The 15,520-nt window shown below is 42.4% G+C and overlaps 1 protein-coding gene across 1 annotated transcript in view; it reads left to right on the top strand.

The window, feature by feature from the left end:
- The window catches only part of LOC124606898 (zygotic gap protein knirps-like), a 435,411-nt gene extending 426,910 nt beyond the window's left edge, over positions 1–8,501 (top strand). The window contains exon 3 of the mRNA XM_047138998.1: positions 4,292–8,501. Within this exon, the coding sequence (XP_046994954.1) occupies positions 4,292–5,449 (1,158 nt within the window). The 3' untranslated portion in view covers positions 5,450–8,501. The remainder of the gene's footprint in view (positions 1–4,291) is intronic.
- Positions 8,502–15,520: the final 7,019 nt, after the last annotated feature.

Below are 15,520 nucleotides of genomic sequence, written 5' to 3'. Positions count from 1 at the left end.
GTACGTGATACCGCACGGCCAACCGGGCGGGCAGTCATAGTCGTAGTCGTCATTTATATGTGTAGTATCTAACACCATTCGTTTTTGATCCTGTAGCTGAAGTTGAAATTCGCACGTTAGCCGCAATAGGGCACTGAAATAAATTCGATGGCGCCAAATGAAAAATTTATGCCGGACCGACTTCCCGCTTTACGCTAGAACTCCCGTTAAGTGCTTCGGTTATCTGAACACGCTTCTCGTCCAGTCAGAATTCCTGATTTGTCGCACACTATATACGTAGCATCCCCTGCCAATCACACTCATTGCTCGCAGCCTGAATTTCGCAAGATGTCAGATGCAGAGTTTATCTGCACTGAACGATCATTAATTACCCTCAAAGTGTACATACTTATATTTTACTTGTGTAGTGTCGCCTCTTTCGGACATGTATGTAGTGTACGGTAAGTTTGGTATATGGGTCGGACGTGAAGCATGCTCAGATAGTCGAAGTGGTCAAGGTCTCTTGTGTAAAAGTGGAAAATAGGGGTTCGAGTCCCGGCTGGCACAAATTTTCACTTGTCGCCACTGAATGTGCCACAATTTCAATTTCGTTATCATGGATAGGGTTTCCGATGAGGCCGCCAGCGGGACACGTTGCTACTGCCATAGCCATAGTCCTCATAACAAGAGATGCCGGTAAGTTCGTTGACAGGGCATGTTCCTCTTGCCATACCCATAGTACTCATTGGTGGAGTTGTCAATGATAAATGCGCGCTAGCCTGTGCGCAATAAGGCTAAGTGCAAATTGAGACGTGTAAAGTACGTGAGGCGCGACACGACACGACACTACAGCGCGACGTGCACGTTCCGCACATGTCACGCGGGTCCAACGCATACACGTATTTGCACGCGCCGGTTGACGACGCTGTGCGCTGACAGAAATGAAGCGCGCGCGCACTGTAATCTTTCTGAAACGAATCTACAGAAACTATTCAGTACAAATATTTCATTTTTACCTTGCTTGTCGCGTTATATGTCAGATTCGTTGCGAAGTGCCCATCATCTCGCTAATGCTTCTTGTGGTATACACATTTTAGTAAGACGCTGCGCAAAATTCCGAAAGTTAGCAATTAAAATTAGGGGTCGCTATGATTTTGCGTTTTGTGCGTAGTACACTATATGTTGCTGCGTAGCTAACATGTTGAATTTTTGTTTAGATTTGGGAGGAGATCTCTGTCTGCCTCCGATCTCGAGAAAATGGAACACTCGCAACATCTCTCATGTCTTCTAAACCGCTCGAGACATCGAAACGAAAGTTTGGCGAATGATATGACAGAAGGAGGAGAGTATGTTGCCAATTCGTAAACACATGGAACTTTCTTATCTATGGCGATATATCAGTACTTCCCGTTTTATTTTTCACTCCAGTGATTGTAATTTTTTAAGATTTATCGACAGCTGGCGAAGCAAGAGTTTCCTAGTATGAAAATAAAGATGAAATTTCTTCTCTTATGTTACTGCAAACCGACACTACGACGTTTCTCGTAAGCTCTTGAGGTCTGTGATTGCCTATTACTTGTTTAATGAAGCATTCTGTTTCAGAATTGTGTCGCAATAGCTAAGTTGAGTACTTGCAAATTATACTGTGTTTTGGCAAAGGAAGAACAATTAAATCTGGGTACAAGAGGAATGTGGCCGTTTCTCATAAATGGTGATGTTTTTTCGGATGACAAAAGGTTAACAACTGACTCAAAAATAAATTGCCAATTCTGTTGGAGTTTTGGTTGAATCCCCGTAACCCATAGTATCTTAACACTGAGCGACTGGAATGGCAACTTACCAATGGATTTTATTCCTTCCCTTGATCAGAGCAGTATTAAAATAACCATGAGCGTTCCTTCAGGCGGAATGATAGGCACATGCCAGATGCTGGTTACTCACTTACGGCTTGCCAAACTGACAATGTGTGATAGCGAATAAAATAGTTGTTACTCAGAAAAATAAACAATTGATCTGTCGCACAACACAATGGTCAGTGTATTGTCAGCAGCGGAGGATAATGCGCGTGACGGGAATGCTAGCCATGTGTGCCTTGTGAACTGAAGTTCGAAAAACAGTGTCATGAAAAACAAAAATGGTTCAAATGGCTCTGAGCACTATGGGACTCAACTGCTGGTCATAAGTCCCCTAGAACTTATAACTACTTAAACCTAACTAACCTAAGTACATCACACACATCCATGCCCGAGGCAGGATTCGAACCTGCGACCGTAGCGGTCGTGCGGTTCCAGACTGTAGCGCCTTTAACTGCTCGGCCACTCCGGCCGGCCATTGTCATGAAAGTAGATCTGCCTTTCTCAGCAGTACATTTCAACAAATTAAATATATCTAATCCCCACACTGTTTTAGGATATTCCTACTTTCGCAATATACCGAGCATTTTTTGCATTGTGTAGCCTGTTATATAATTAGTTTATTAATGCTGATAACGTGCGTGCAACAACTGAAATGCTTTTCCTCATCACGGCGAGACAGTTAAAACATTGTTATTTGTGATTGTTTTTCGACTGTTTCTAGCTTGCAGTGGAAATGTTGTTGTGGGTTGGCAGGAGAGCCAACACCAGGTACTAGAGGAAGCCGAAAGGCACGCGTTTTAGCTCACGCAGGCTGGCGTGAGGTCTGGAACAGGACAAGGAAATTAGACTTTAGAAAAAACGGACGTAGCTGGTGGAATACTTAACTTTAATCCATTAATGGTGAACGTCGCTCTTGACGGTACATTATGCACAGTATCAATAGTAACTGGTAATGGCGCCTTGCTAGGTCGTAGCAAATGACGTAGCTGAAGGCTATGCTAATTATCGTCTCGGCAAATGAGAGCGTATTTTGTCAGTGAACCATCGCTAGCAAAGTCGGTTGTACAACTGGGGCGAGTGCCAGGAAGTATCTCTAGACCTGCCGTGTGGCGGCGCTCGGTCTGCAATCACTGATAGTGGCGACACGCGGGTCCGACGTATACCAACGGACCGCGGCCGATTTAAAGGCTACTACCTAGCAAGTGTGGTGTCTGGCGGTTCACCACAAATGTGATGTCCAAAAATGGTTCAAATGACTCTGAGCACTATGAGACTTAACATCTAAGGTCATCAGTCCCCTAGAACTTAGAACTACTTAAACCTAACTAACCTAAGGACATCACATTCATCCATGCCCGAGGCAGGATTCGAACCTGCGACCGTAGCAGTCGCGCTGCTCCAGACTGAAGCACCTAGAACCGCTCGGCCACAGCGACCGACTGTGATGTCCACATGTACATAGTATGATGTCTCTTATTACATCAATACCCAAGTAACGATAGTGAAACTCATGTACTTCATATCTTAGACGCTTTTTACCAGAAGCAAAAAGGGGTCATATGTGTGGAAACTACACCTTTTCGACTTTTTGCAACAAAAAATGGTTCAAATGGCTCTGAGCACAATAGGACTTAACTTCTGAGGTCATCAGTCACCTATAACTAAGAACTACTTAAACCTAACTAACCTAAGGACATCACACACATCCATGCCCGAGGCAGGATTCGAACCTGCGACCGTAGCTTTTGTAACAGATCGTAGAGATACGTCAGCATAACAGGTAGCAAGTAGGTAACCTTGTTTTGCTTTCCTGCCTTGCTTCTAAGTCACATGATTTCATAAGATTCGTTACTTCCTTGTTCGCTACCTTCAGGATGAATCGTCTGTCCTTTCTTACGATCTGAAAACTTTGTGGAGGCAGACGATATAATCCCAGTGGCTAATAGCTCACCAGTTGCTGAACTGTACATTGTCGTTGACAAAAGAAGAAACAAAACAAAAGCACAGTGCAGGGATTTGTAACTGAAAACTATAACGTGCTAATGAAAAGAGATGGAGCGCTTAAACGGCGAAAAACGAAGCACTACTCAGTGATAATAAAATTCAGTATACGATAAGGCTGTATTTTTCGGACGGGCAATACTTTCGCTGCCCATATGCGCCGTGCTAAAGGGAGCATACGGCAGGACCGCCCTGAAGCTCCCCGCCTCACCCCTCACGCCGTGCTCGTGCGACGCGCGGCGCGAGAAACTGTGCCGCAACTACAATGCGCCGCGCGACCCGGCGCAGGCGCGTGTCGCGTCCCAGTCGCGTCACGTCCCAATTTGCGCGGTCCCATTTGAACCTGTGAAGGTATAAAAACGCGCGCTGCGCTGCGTCCCGCCACAGGCGCTATACGCGTCTCAATTTGCGCCTAGCCTAACAGACGCTAACTCGAATTTCGTTTCTGTTCACAGTCTTTCTTCGGCCGGACGTACAATAACCTCGGTTCCATCTCCGAGTGCAAGAACAACGGGGAGTGCGTGATCAACAAGAAGAACCGGACGTCGTGCAAGGCGTGTCGGCTGCGCAAGTGCCTGCTGGTGGGCATGTCCAAGAGCGGCTCCCGCTACGGCCGGCGCTCCAACTGGTTCAAGCTGCACTGCCTGATGCAGGAGCAGCGCCAGCAGCAGGACCACCAGCCGCTGCCGCTGCCGCTGCCGCCGCCGCCGCCGCTGCCGCACCCTCTGGAGCCTCCGGGGCCCGCCAGCTCTCTGGGCAAGGCCAAGCCCCTCCTGTGGGGAGACGCCTCGCGGGTGAGGCACGCCGCCGACGCCGACAACAACAACGTATTTCCTGACAAGCAGCACCAGAGGGACACGACGCCGTCGCCAGCTCCGATGCCACTGAGGGGTTTCGCGCACGCGCAGCAGCAGGGCGGCTTCGGGTCTCAGGACGCGGCGGCGGCGGCGGCTCTGTGGGCGGCGAGAAGCTCGCTGCTCGTGCCTCCGCACTCGCACCCCGGCGTGCCGCCCTTCGCCCTGCCCTTCCTGGCGTCGCCCTTCCAGCAGACGTCGGCGGCTGCGGGGGGTGGGGGTGTTGCCGCCGCAGCCGCCGCCGCAGCCGCCGCCGCAGCCTTCTACCACGCGCCGTCGCCTCACCGCAACTTCTTCCTCCCCTTCGTGCAGTCCCTGCAGACCCCCAGGCCCGTGCAACACCAGCGGCCCCTAGCACTCGAGGCCAGGCTGTCGTCGCCGTCTTCTTGCTCCTCGGCGACGTCGTCTCCCCCACCGCCTAACGCGAGGCACAAGGGGCCTCTCAACCGGCAGCAGGAAGGCGAGAAGTCCGCAGTGGCGCTGTTGTCGCTGGGTCCCGTCCAGGAGCAGCCCATCGACCTGTCAGTGAAGGGCGACGAGAAGGGCGAAGGCTCGACCAGGTCGTGCAGCTCCGGATCCTCGTCCCCTGCCAGTGGTGGTGCGGCGGTAGCACAGGACTGTGGCAGCGACGCTGCCTTCTCTGGCGCAGAAGACAGCAACGGCAAGGCGACGGAGAGTGAAGACAGCGCCGTCGACGCTTCAGCGTCACAGACGCCGGCCGCGAGGACGACGCCCCTCGACCTGACGACCAGGTCTTGACACGAGACCTGAGTGTCACTCTTACGCATTATTGCTCCACTACACACGCTGACGGTCGTTTGCATTCACTGGGAGAATATGAATACTGGGAGCAACCAAGAGTAGCCGGACACCAGCCTGAGACTACGTCATACCTTTTCAACTGACTATCAAGTATCTAACACAGGCTCGCACACTACTTCCTTTCTCGCAGATACCGTATACTTCCTAATTTCACAGCTGCGGTATGGTCGCGAATCGAACAGTCATCCAGAAAGTGTAGAACATATTTCTTTAATTCCAACTGTGATTGAGCTCAGCATCGTCGCGCTATGATGCTGAGCTGATTTTTGTTTATCTTTTGACGATGCCACTATGGCTCCTTTATACTAGGAAATGTTTTTAAAACATTTCTGAAGATAGTCGTTGCTGAGCGAAACCTATAGTCTGAGGTCCTAACAAGTCTGTCACACACGAAAAAAAAATTTTTTTCTGTACTTCCAAATTGGTACTCAACGTTTCCTGAAGAATAAAAGAATAATTCTTCTCATACAACTTTTAAGTGCTAATATATCGATATCTATCTCCTGAACTTGTAATGAGTTAACAATCCTGCAAATTTCATAATCTGCAGTCATATTTCAATCAGGTATGCAGGGTGAATCAGGGGGAAAGGTACATAGTTCTAGAGGTGATAGTATAGTGATGCAGAACGAAAAACTTCATAATGACGTATGCGCTATTCCGAATAGTTTCCTAGAAAGAACACATTTAATGTTGGAGTAGGGATCGTACCTTGCGTATGTTTTCCTTGCAGCGCCACATCAGACGCTATAACTGGGTTATAAATGTGCTTATTCAACCATTTAATTACTTACGTTATGTCCCATCGAATGAACCACAATGTGTAATAAATTTATTAAAAGGCTGCATCATAGAGATAATTTTTCCAAATTCTGTATTTGGCTCAAGGTGCAATGTGGTCTTGAACCATGAACCACAGCTTAAAAAAGGTGGATAAGTCACATGAACACACTTCACTGAAAATAGACTGAACATCATAATAAGCACACATAAAAGCAATTTTTCTGGTTAACAAATTAGGCCGAACATTCATGTTAATAAACGTTCAAAACCAACAAATTACTTTCAATGTTTAAGCCTACGTAGCATTTTTATATTATTAATCTATATTGCCCTATTGTAAATGACTATTACAACGTATCTTGCGTCATGATCATGGGCCAATATCACCAACTAGGTCAAGGTACAATTTTTGTCCTACTTCAATAAATCATTAACGTAACCTGAAATAATAAAACGGCGGGAAAATTCACAGCACGGTTATTGAGATAAATGCCTATCATAATTATTAAATACTTAATTTTAATTTCATTTGTGCATATATAGCTGAAATAACATTAAATTAAGAACACAAAAACTTCCTTTTAGGAGGAAAAAAGATATTTCTAAGAAACTAAAATAATTGCTCCTTGTTCTTCTCACTAGCTGTACTCGCATCATAGTAGGCAACTATCGGTGTGAAGCAGGCTGAAGTTAGAGATAACGACCACAGATACAAGATTACCTCAATGTACACGCGTCTCTAGCTACAAATCTCTTCCCCATATCGTTATTTTTTATATTATTCAATCATTGTCATTGTTTACAATGTACCACAGTCGTGTAGAGGAAGATGAGACGAACAATTCGAGGCAGGACACTTGCGACCTGCAAATTCGGGAAACTACCTCAAATTAACCTACTAGGAGTACCTAAGCTAAGGCGCATGCGCGTAGCGTGAGATTTTCTATATTGTCGCGCTCTCTTGGCACATACTATTAGTGTTAAAGAAGAAACGAATAGGACCCATTTTGTAGGAAATTTTAGTTGAATTTTGCACTGCGACACGTTTTCGCTGGAGGCTGCGGTTTACGAGTATTGAAGATAAACCTTCAAAAGTAATATTAAATTTGTTCTGTCTCGGAAACCATTCGGAATAGGGCATATGTCCATATGAAGCTTTTTGTTCAGAATCACTAATACTATCACCCATCAAAGCCTGTAACTTCCATCCTGATTCACCCTGTATGTACTTAATAGTGGCACAACGATGTTTCTGTAAGGTGTATTGAACGAACTCGCAAACTTTCGTATCCACAAATGATCTATTTCAGGAAACAAATAACACACATTAAGAGATGATAGTAAGGAAAATAACATATACACACATGCTCTGTGTGAGGCCTCTTTCGAGAAGTCGCTGTTTGAAACTACCAAGAATGACAAAGCCGTAGTTACTGAATTGACTCATCATTCTTTGTTTACTTTTACTATCTAGTTTTTGTTTAAAAAGCCGTCACCAATTCTACTGCGTTATGTAGCTCGCTTGGTAATGTTGTGCATTGTTAAAAGACGCTGACGTTCTGAGCTTCCATGAGGTAACACTAAAAGATGCTCTTGTTATTATTTCACGTAATTGCGAACGTCTCTTGTACGATTGCAGTAGAATCATAGAAAACAGATGTTGTTGAATTCTCTATATATTAGCCTTTGATAGACAAGGGGACGATGCATTGCTTATTCCGTCACATGTACCCCATTTGAAGTGCCTCCTCTCTCCAGTTGGCGCTACTACTCTACATGATACTCTTTAGTACATGTTTCTACGCAGGAAACAGCATTGATTAACACGTATCTACAACAGCTAACGCTAGCGATGGATTATTTGAAATTGAAGTAAAGAAGAATCGTGAACAATTAACAATAAGCAACTAACTGTTAATTTTATACTATCTGCACATTTTCTACTCCTGGCAGTGGGAAGTACCTGAATATCGAGGACCTCTGAGGACGGAGCATGTGTTTATATGAATATTCCGCTCAAAACTGTGCTTTCGATCGAGTTACAAAGATGTGGTCTTCGAAATGATTTCCGTTTAGCTCATTACAATTTCTGTAGGATTATATACATTTTTTAAAGGCAGTTGTTTCAATTTGAACGTGAGCTCGTTGTCTTGCGGGGAAATAACAGTTTAGCGTAAGCCGACAATAAACAGTAAAATCTCCCCCCCCCCCCCCCCCCCACACACACACACATACACACTTCCATCCACAGCTAAAATTGTCTGTTTATAACTACGCTACCAAGCCATCTCTGTTAAGCACACATAAAAAGTTTTTTCTGCTCCTTGTAACAATATCAGAAGCGTATCAAAGTGTCTCTTTTTAGCTTTCGAAAATATTAAACAGAAAATAGTAAAACTTGAAACGATCATAGAACTTCGGTATTTCACAGAAACTTGCTGGGTTTAAGACAGCGTAGTCTTAGAACGGTGTACCCTCAAATACAAATTAATAATGAAATCGCAGATCTACCCAGTCATACTAAATCGTTTACTAGCCTCGATGTAATGTGAAGTGACCGCAGTGACTGGGAATTGCGAACAGAAGCTGAAAGATTGAGCTCACGTTATTTTCATTTGCAATCTCATTTCATCAGTTTTAATTATGCCTCTTTGTGTATACTAAAATACAGTAGGAGCCAGTTTAAAATCACCAATAGTGTTGTGAGACTACTGTGTCAGACGTCTTATAGCTGCGATGATACTTCATACCACGTTAAGCAACGACGTTTTATTTGTCAGGCAGTCTGTCACGTGAATTTCTATAGCAGCTGATTAATGGAAATCAAATTTCCGTATCTCGTGACAAAAAAATCATGATCTTGCAGATTACATAGGTCCTCAGTCAAGGTGGTCGTCAACGGCACTCTACAATCTTCATTGAGAAACAAAGTGTAGGGCAGTGGGTGTCTTGTAAAAATTCCATTTCACAGTTCAAGAGATGTGAATATTTGCGGTTATTTGTTTCTAATTATTGTAACTTGTGCCTTGTGATAACCTAGTTACTTTTGAAGTTTGCGACGCCTGCGCAATTGATTTGATGACACCTTTGCTGTCCTTTTGACTACGCGGCTGCGGCGCAGTAGATGGCAAACGACGACCCTGTCGGCTGCGTCCGGCTACTCTGGAGCACACAATGTCGTTCTCTACAGAACTCGAACACTCATTTCACGTGATGTTCCAAAGTACAGAGAGCAACGCGTAGCTTCTTCCAGATCAACGCGTTATGATCTTCTGGTTGTTGCCGTCCGAACTTTGTGACATAACGAGAAAATTGTCTCTATACACTGCTCCGTCCAAACGAACTATTGTCGTAAGATATTTATTTTGCTACAATGTATTATACAAATATTTGTAATGATTTAGTGAGAAAGAGTGTAAATCGAGATTGAGTAATTCCACTGTTGTCTGACCGACGTTCTGGAAATTTCAAGAGTGATAAATTATTTCTCTATACCATCATATTCTCAAATTGCTATTATGAGCTGAAGAACAAACTGTTGAAAAAATTTGCCTGTTGTTACTTCGATTCAACTGAAAAATTCGACGAAGAAATTCCTTTTGCACGCCACATAAATTTAAGTTTACTTGCGGAGTGTGTGTTTCCGGAAACCAGTTCAGATCTCATAAAGATCAAGTATTTGCATTAAAGTACACATTTTTGTCTTACTAACGAATCATCCTTTGGATAAATACAAGTGGAGTGGGAGTCCTTTAAAGAGCTGTACAGTTATTTCACAAAGGCCAGTATTATATTTTTTAATCAGGTTTATGGACATTGTAAATAACGGAACTGAGAATTAAAACTTTTATATCCGTGCCTCAACTGCCCTACTTCGCTGAGAGTGGTTGTCACATTGTTTAAGTCCTATATACGTGATGTCAAGGCAAGCATTAAAAACAAACAGGCTTCAAAATAAAATTACAATAATGGTAAAAATGTGTGCAAGTAATGTGTAAATGAAACCGTTATACTGAACCATTCGAGCTCAAGCTAAAGGCAAGTGATAAATTAGTTTGTCTTCCACAGATTGTATACGATTTTGAACAATAGCAGTAGTGTTGTTTTTTATATCTCTCTGCTGTGGATGAAAATAAGAACGTATATTCGTTTGTATTTTTGTGAACCTGTGCATATTTGTTATTCATATTTATATTTTACAAACAAATAAAAGTTGTGGTTTCTTACTACTGAAGGTATTCATGTGTATTCATTCAGTTTCTCAATGTATTGAGCTGGAGTAAATTGGCCACTACAACTTTAAGTTATTGTATAGGAGCAAATACATTAACTGATTCTTTCTCAGGTGGACATACAGTAGGTGAAGTAATATTTTTAATTTAAGCATTGCAGAGTTAACAGACTGCTTCGCATACTTTGAAGAATTGTATTCTGATTTAAAAAGGCACAGATTCCCGAAATAATACCCTAAAAAGATCATAAACAATACTTTGGAACCCTTCTCCAATCCGACTTTATGTTAGTTCTCTAATGATTTACATGCTGAATATACTTCAAGCTCTACACCTTTCTTCAGTTTATACTTTTAATTTGCGAAGTGTCTTCTCGCAAAGCTTTTTTTAGTGCCCTGTTGGAAGCGGGCCCTCTTAGACCAGAAAATATTCTCGGAATGCTGAGTCAAAGTCATAGAATTGGCATTTATTTGTATGACGAAATGTGGTCCTACAATCGCAGAGGTGGTTCTTTTACTGCTGTACATATGTTCTACTAACATCTTTAACTGCCGTACATATGCCCTAGTAGCAACATCTTCTGTCTACAGTAGGTGTTGCCAGACAATTACAAGCATAATATTGTAACAATTAATGAATAACTAAATAAGTTAAATATAATGAACGAAATTTCAGTGGAAAAAAATAATGTTGTCAACAAAGTTTAATGCTATATGTTGTTCGTTCAGATCACAAACACTAATATAATGGCCTTCCATGAGATCTTTAATTGCTTCTTGTTTCCCATGTCGAAGTTATAGAAGTAAGGCCATAGACAAGTACAGTTAAGATTACGTGAGTAGCGTATAAGATTTGGGAGATTAGCCAGTTATATCAGCTACCTTGAAAGCAGAACCAAAATCCAAGTGGCGACTATGCTTTAATATTAAAGTTCATTAGTAATGCTGTTTCACTGTTCGTTAAAATTTCATTTGCAGCTGCATCTACATCACTACTGTGCGATTCAAAATTATGAACTTGGCAGAGGGTTCACACTACCACTTTAGGACTGCTGTTTCTCGACCGTTCCATTCTAGAATACCACATGGGAAAATCGAAGACCTAGATATTTCCGCGCGCTCTCACTCCTTTTATTTTATTACGAAGGCCATTTCTTCCTGTGTAGTTGAGAGTCAATAAAATATTTTCGTATTCGGAGAAGAAAGTTGGTGTTTGTAAAAAGTTCTCGTAGCAAAGAAAAACGCTTTTGTTTTTATCAGTATGCGGTCACATTTTTATAGCGCCACAGCCAAGCAATCAATTTATTTTTTATAGTATATTTTTGTGATTTAGGACAAAATGTATGGTGATATCTATATCTGCCACGCTCCTTTTGTGAGCTTTTAAATTATGGTGGTAAATTTATATGCCAGTTCCCTTCCTGAGCTGTTGTGTTGCCATCACACGTGAAAAAAATAGGGTTTTGTATTTTTATTTCATTTACTACAATGTGAAAGCAGTTCTAGAAACTGCGTTTGTTGCTCATTAAAGAAAAGAACTGATACAGATCACAATATTATATATTGTAGAAACGAAGCAATGTGTTTCGACTTCACAAGTACCATCCTTAGTTATGTCACACGCCAACAGAAACTGGCTGTTGTTTACACCTTGTACAGCGTATTACAGCAAAATGTCTGGTGCGTCCAAATGTGGTAAGACATATTCCCATGAGCGGAGTACAATCACTAACTTGGTGGTAAATATGCTTCCCAGAGTCCACAAAAGAAATATTAATTTCGTGGTATGTGTACTTGTTGTGAGAGTACTTGATTGGTAAGAATAATGGCCTTTAAAACAGCATCATTTGGTGGTACGTACAGGCCTGCTCCCACGGCACTGAAAGCTGTATTTCACAACAAACAGAAATTGCAGCTGGTTCAGCGACCTACCACTGGATGCCAGGAACACACAGAAGTGGTCCGATGTGTTCCCATGAACGCTGCAAGGAAATCTACTTACTGGTAAGTATGCTTCCTATGACCCGTGAAAGGTTTTTATCATTTCCATCCTGGTTCACGTATGATATCCGTGACAGCTTCTCTGCTATTTTGGGATGACACAAGACGAGCTGCCATTTTTCGAACTTTTTCAGTGTCGTCCGTCAATTCTACCTGGTAAGGATCCGATACGGTGGAGCAATACTCAATAAGGGAACGGGAAAGCGTCTCTTTGGTTGATTTGTTGCATCTTCTAAGTGTTCTGATAACAAAACGTAGTTGTTAGTTCGCCTTGCCCACAAAATTTTCTGTGTGATGTCTCAAACTTTTCACATGAAACCTAAATGTCCTCACATGAAGTGTTTTAGTTGAGATAACATACAACAGTTGAAATCAGTCTGAAAAGCCCCCACTCACTGCTTAAAATTTTTGCCACCCGTATAATTTTAAAACGCTGAAGTGGAGTAACTGGATTGCTGCCCAAAGATTGAGTAGGTCTCTAGCCAAAAGCTGCCCGGGCTAGGCATTAACTGTCTGCTGGACCACATCGTTCTTATACGACTGATTGCAAAATACAAGAAGACTGCACGAAGCACAGCAGCGTCAACTGTTTACAGCACCGGGAAACCATATCAAACTGGTGATGTTCACAAATTCTTATAAATTTGAGCCAAGATGACCATAGTTGAAATTAAAATGTTTTTCTAAATACCAGAGATACTGAAATGCGTGCCTGGTGATGATAGTCGATTTCTATCCTTACATTCTAACATACATTTGTATGTACATATTACACTAGATGGTAATAAGACAAATAGAATGGTGGCATCATCAACAACATTTAAAATAAGAAAATGCAGTCAAATATTTATATCTATGCAACTGTTTCAAATTAACCTAGAGTCTAGCGTCCTTCAACTTTACCTGGTGCTATTGGTTTTTATGCATGAAAAACCAAATCGGAAATACAGTACATTTAAATAGTGATCTATTTCAATCAAATCACATAGTATTGGATTTGGAACAGAAATATCTTACATATTATAACACAAATACAATTAGGGAAAGGTAAGCGTTTAGTTAGCTCATGCTGAGATTATGCCATCTACGACTGTGGAATATATTTAGTTATGATTAATTTAACTGAGTGGTCTTAATAAAATCGTTTATACTCTGGCCCCACTTAAGTCCCAACCAAACTATATCAGTACGTATTCACTGTACAGTTCAGCTTCCTTTCGAGACCTTATTTATTAGTATGACAGTTTCGGTTTACAAGTCGTCTAACTTAAAGTTTTCTTACAATTATTGCTTATAAAACATGAAGTTACTAAAAGAACTAAATTTCTCATGGTATAGTGCAAAGCTGGAATAAAGTCATGATGTCGAGATACCCAGTCTGATTTCTCATTTCTGACATAAGGTCCATTAGATAGTTTTAGTATTATTCTCTATAACACTAGCGAGTAGCATTTCGTAGCTGGAAAGTGACGCCTAAGGCTACCCCCTTCATGAGGAGGAGAAGTGACCGACACCAAGCAACAGCTCCATATGGCAAAACACAACTGCAAGTATAGCTACGGAAGTGTACTGGGTTCGCGACGTTCGTGCCATTGCTTGTCGTCCACTATAACTGGCATCTTTTTAATTCTGACATGTTTGAGTGTTGTTGCCACAGCTCGCGTACCAGTGACAATTATTAATCTTTTTAGTTAAGGACTGGAGTGAACGTACCGGTTGCCATAAAACATTATCACCATATGTTTTTTAGAAGCTATTCAGTGAAAAAATTGATTGTTTCACATCTTATAGCTTCATATCTTCCAATAAAGTCAAGTCATATATATATATATATATATATATATATATATATATATATATATATATATGTGTGTGTGTGTGTGTGTGTGTGCGTGTGCGTGTGCGTATGCTTGTACTTATGCGTGTGCGTGTGCGTATGCGTATGCTTGTACTTATGCGTGTGCGTATGTGTGAAATCTGGGCCACGTAAATATAGGGCTATTATGAATGATTCGTTCGTTTTCCAAGATCTATATTTACTAAAGTATTACATGTACAAAAAATATGAGTGAGACATGAGCAGAGCCGCAAGTGACCAATGAGTGCTCCTCTGGTCACACTAGACACATTTAAGAGGTAGCGCGTTCCATGTTTTATGTAGCAACATCCTGTCAACGGTCATCGCACCAGCACTGTCGCAGTCTCGGAGCTGCTCCAGTGTTCTTCTCAGAGTGATACATACATCATTCGCTCCTTCATGTACTCGCAAAGGAAAAAGTCTCAAGGTGCTAGGTGAGGTGACCGGAGGGGGAGGGGCATGGGAACATAGCCACCTCATCTTCGCACTGTCAGTACGCCCAATCCAGCGAAGCTGAAGTTCGTCGTTTAGGTAGCAACCAACGTCCATGCTCCAAAGAGCGGCTGCTCCATCTTGTCAGGAGATGAAAGTCACGAAGTCAGCAGTCAGTTAGTGATACAGCTACAACTGGAAAATACCGAGGTAAGAGGTACCCACGACAATCTTCTCAATGAAGAAAAGCGGTCGACACAGCTTCGTCTGTGACATTACGCAGAAAACATTAACATTCGGCGAATGTCGATCACGCACCAAAATTTCACGAGGATTTTCAGTCCCCCATACTCTCACATCTTGTTAATAAATCTTCTCTGATAAATGGAGGTTACTTCGTTCCTGAACGTCAGCTTGGAGGCTAAATGTTCATTCTCAAGTGTTTCTTGCAATGTGACGCAAAACTGAAAAGTCTGGTCATAACCTTTTTCTTGTTTTAACAAAGGTGTGCCATAAAGACACCCCGTAATGAGGCGATCAGGGTGAATAATTTACGTTGTCAGGAGTTTGCTGAACTGGCTGCAGATGAAGGAATTATAACGCAGAGGAAGCTAGAATCCAGTATCCCTGCAATTGTTAATCCATTTTCAGCGTTTCGACGTTAGCCATCATCAGAGCAGTCTGCTCACGTGCGTTGCAAGCC

This window comes from Schistocerca americana, chromosome 3, assembly GCF_021461395.2.
Source record: "Schistocerca americana isolate TAMUIC-IGC-003095 chromosome 3, iqSchAmer2.1, whole genome shotgun sequence".
Taxonomy (NCBI): Eukaryota; Metazoa; Arthropoda; class Insecta; order Orthoptera; family Acrididae; genus Schistocerca; species Schistocerca americana.
The sequence above is the reverse complement of the archived record's forward strand: the minus strand, read 5'-3'. Positions and strand labels throughout refer to the sequence as shown.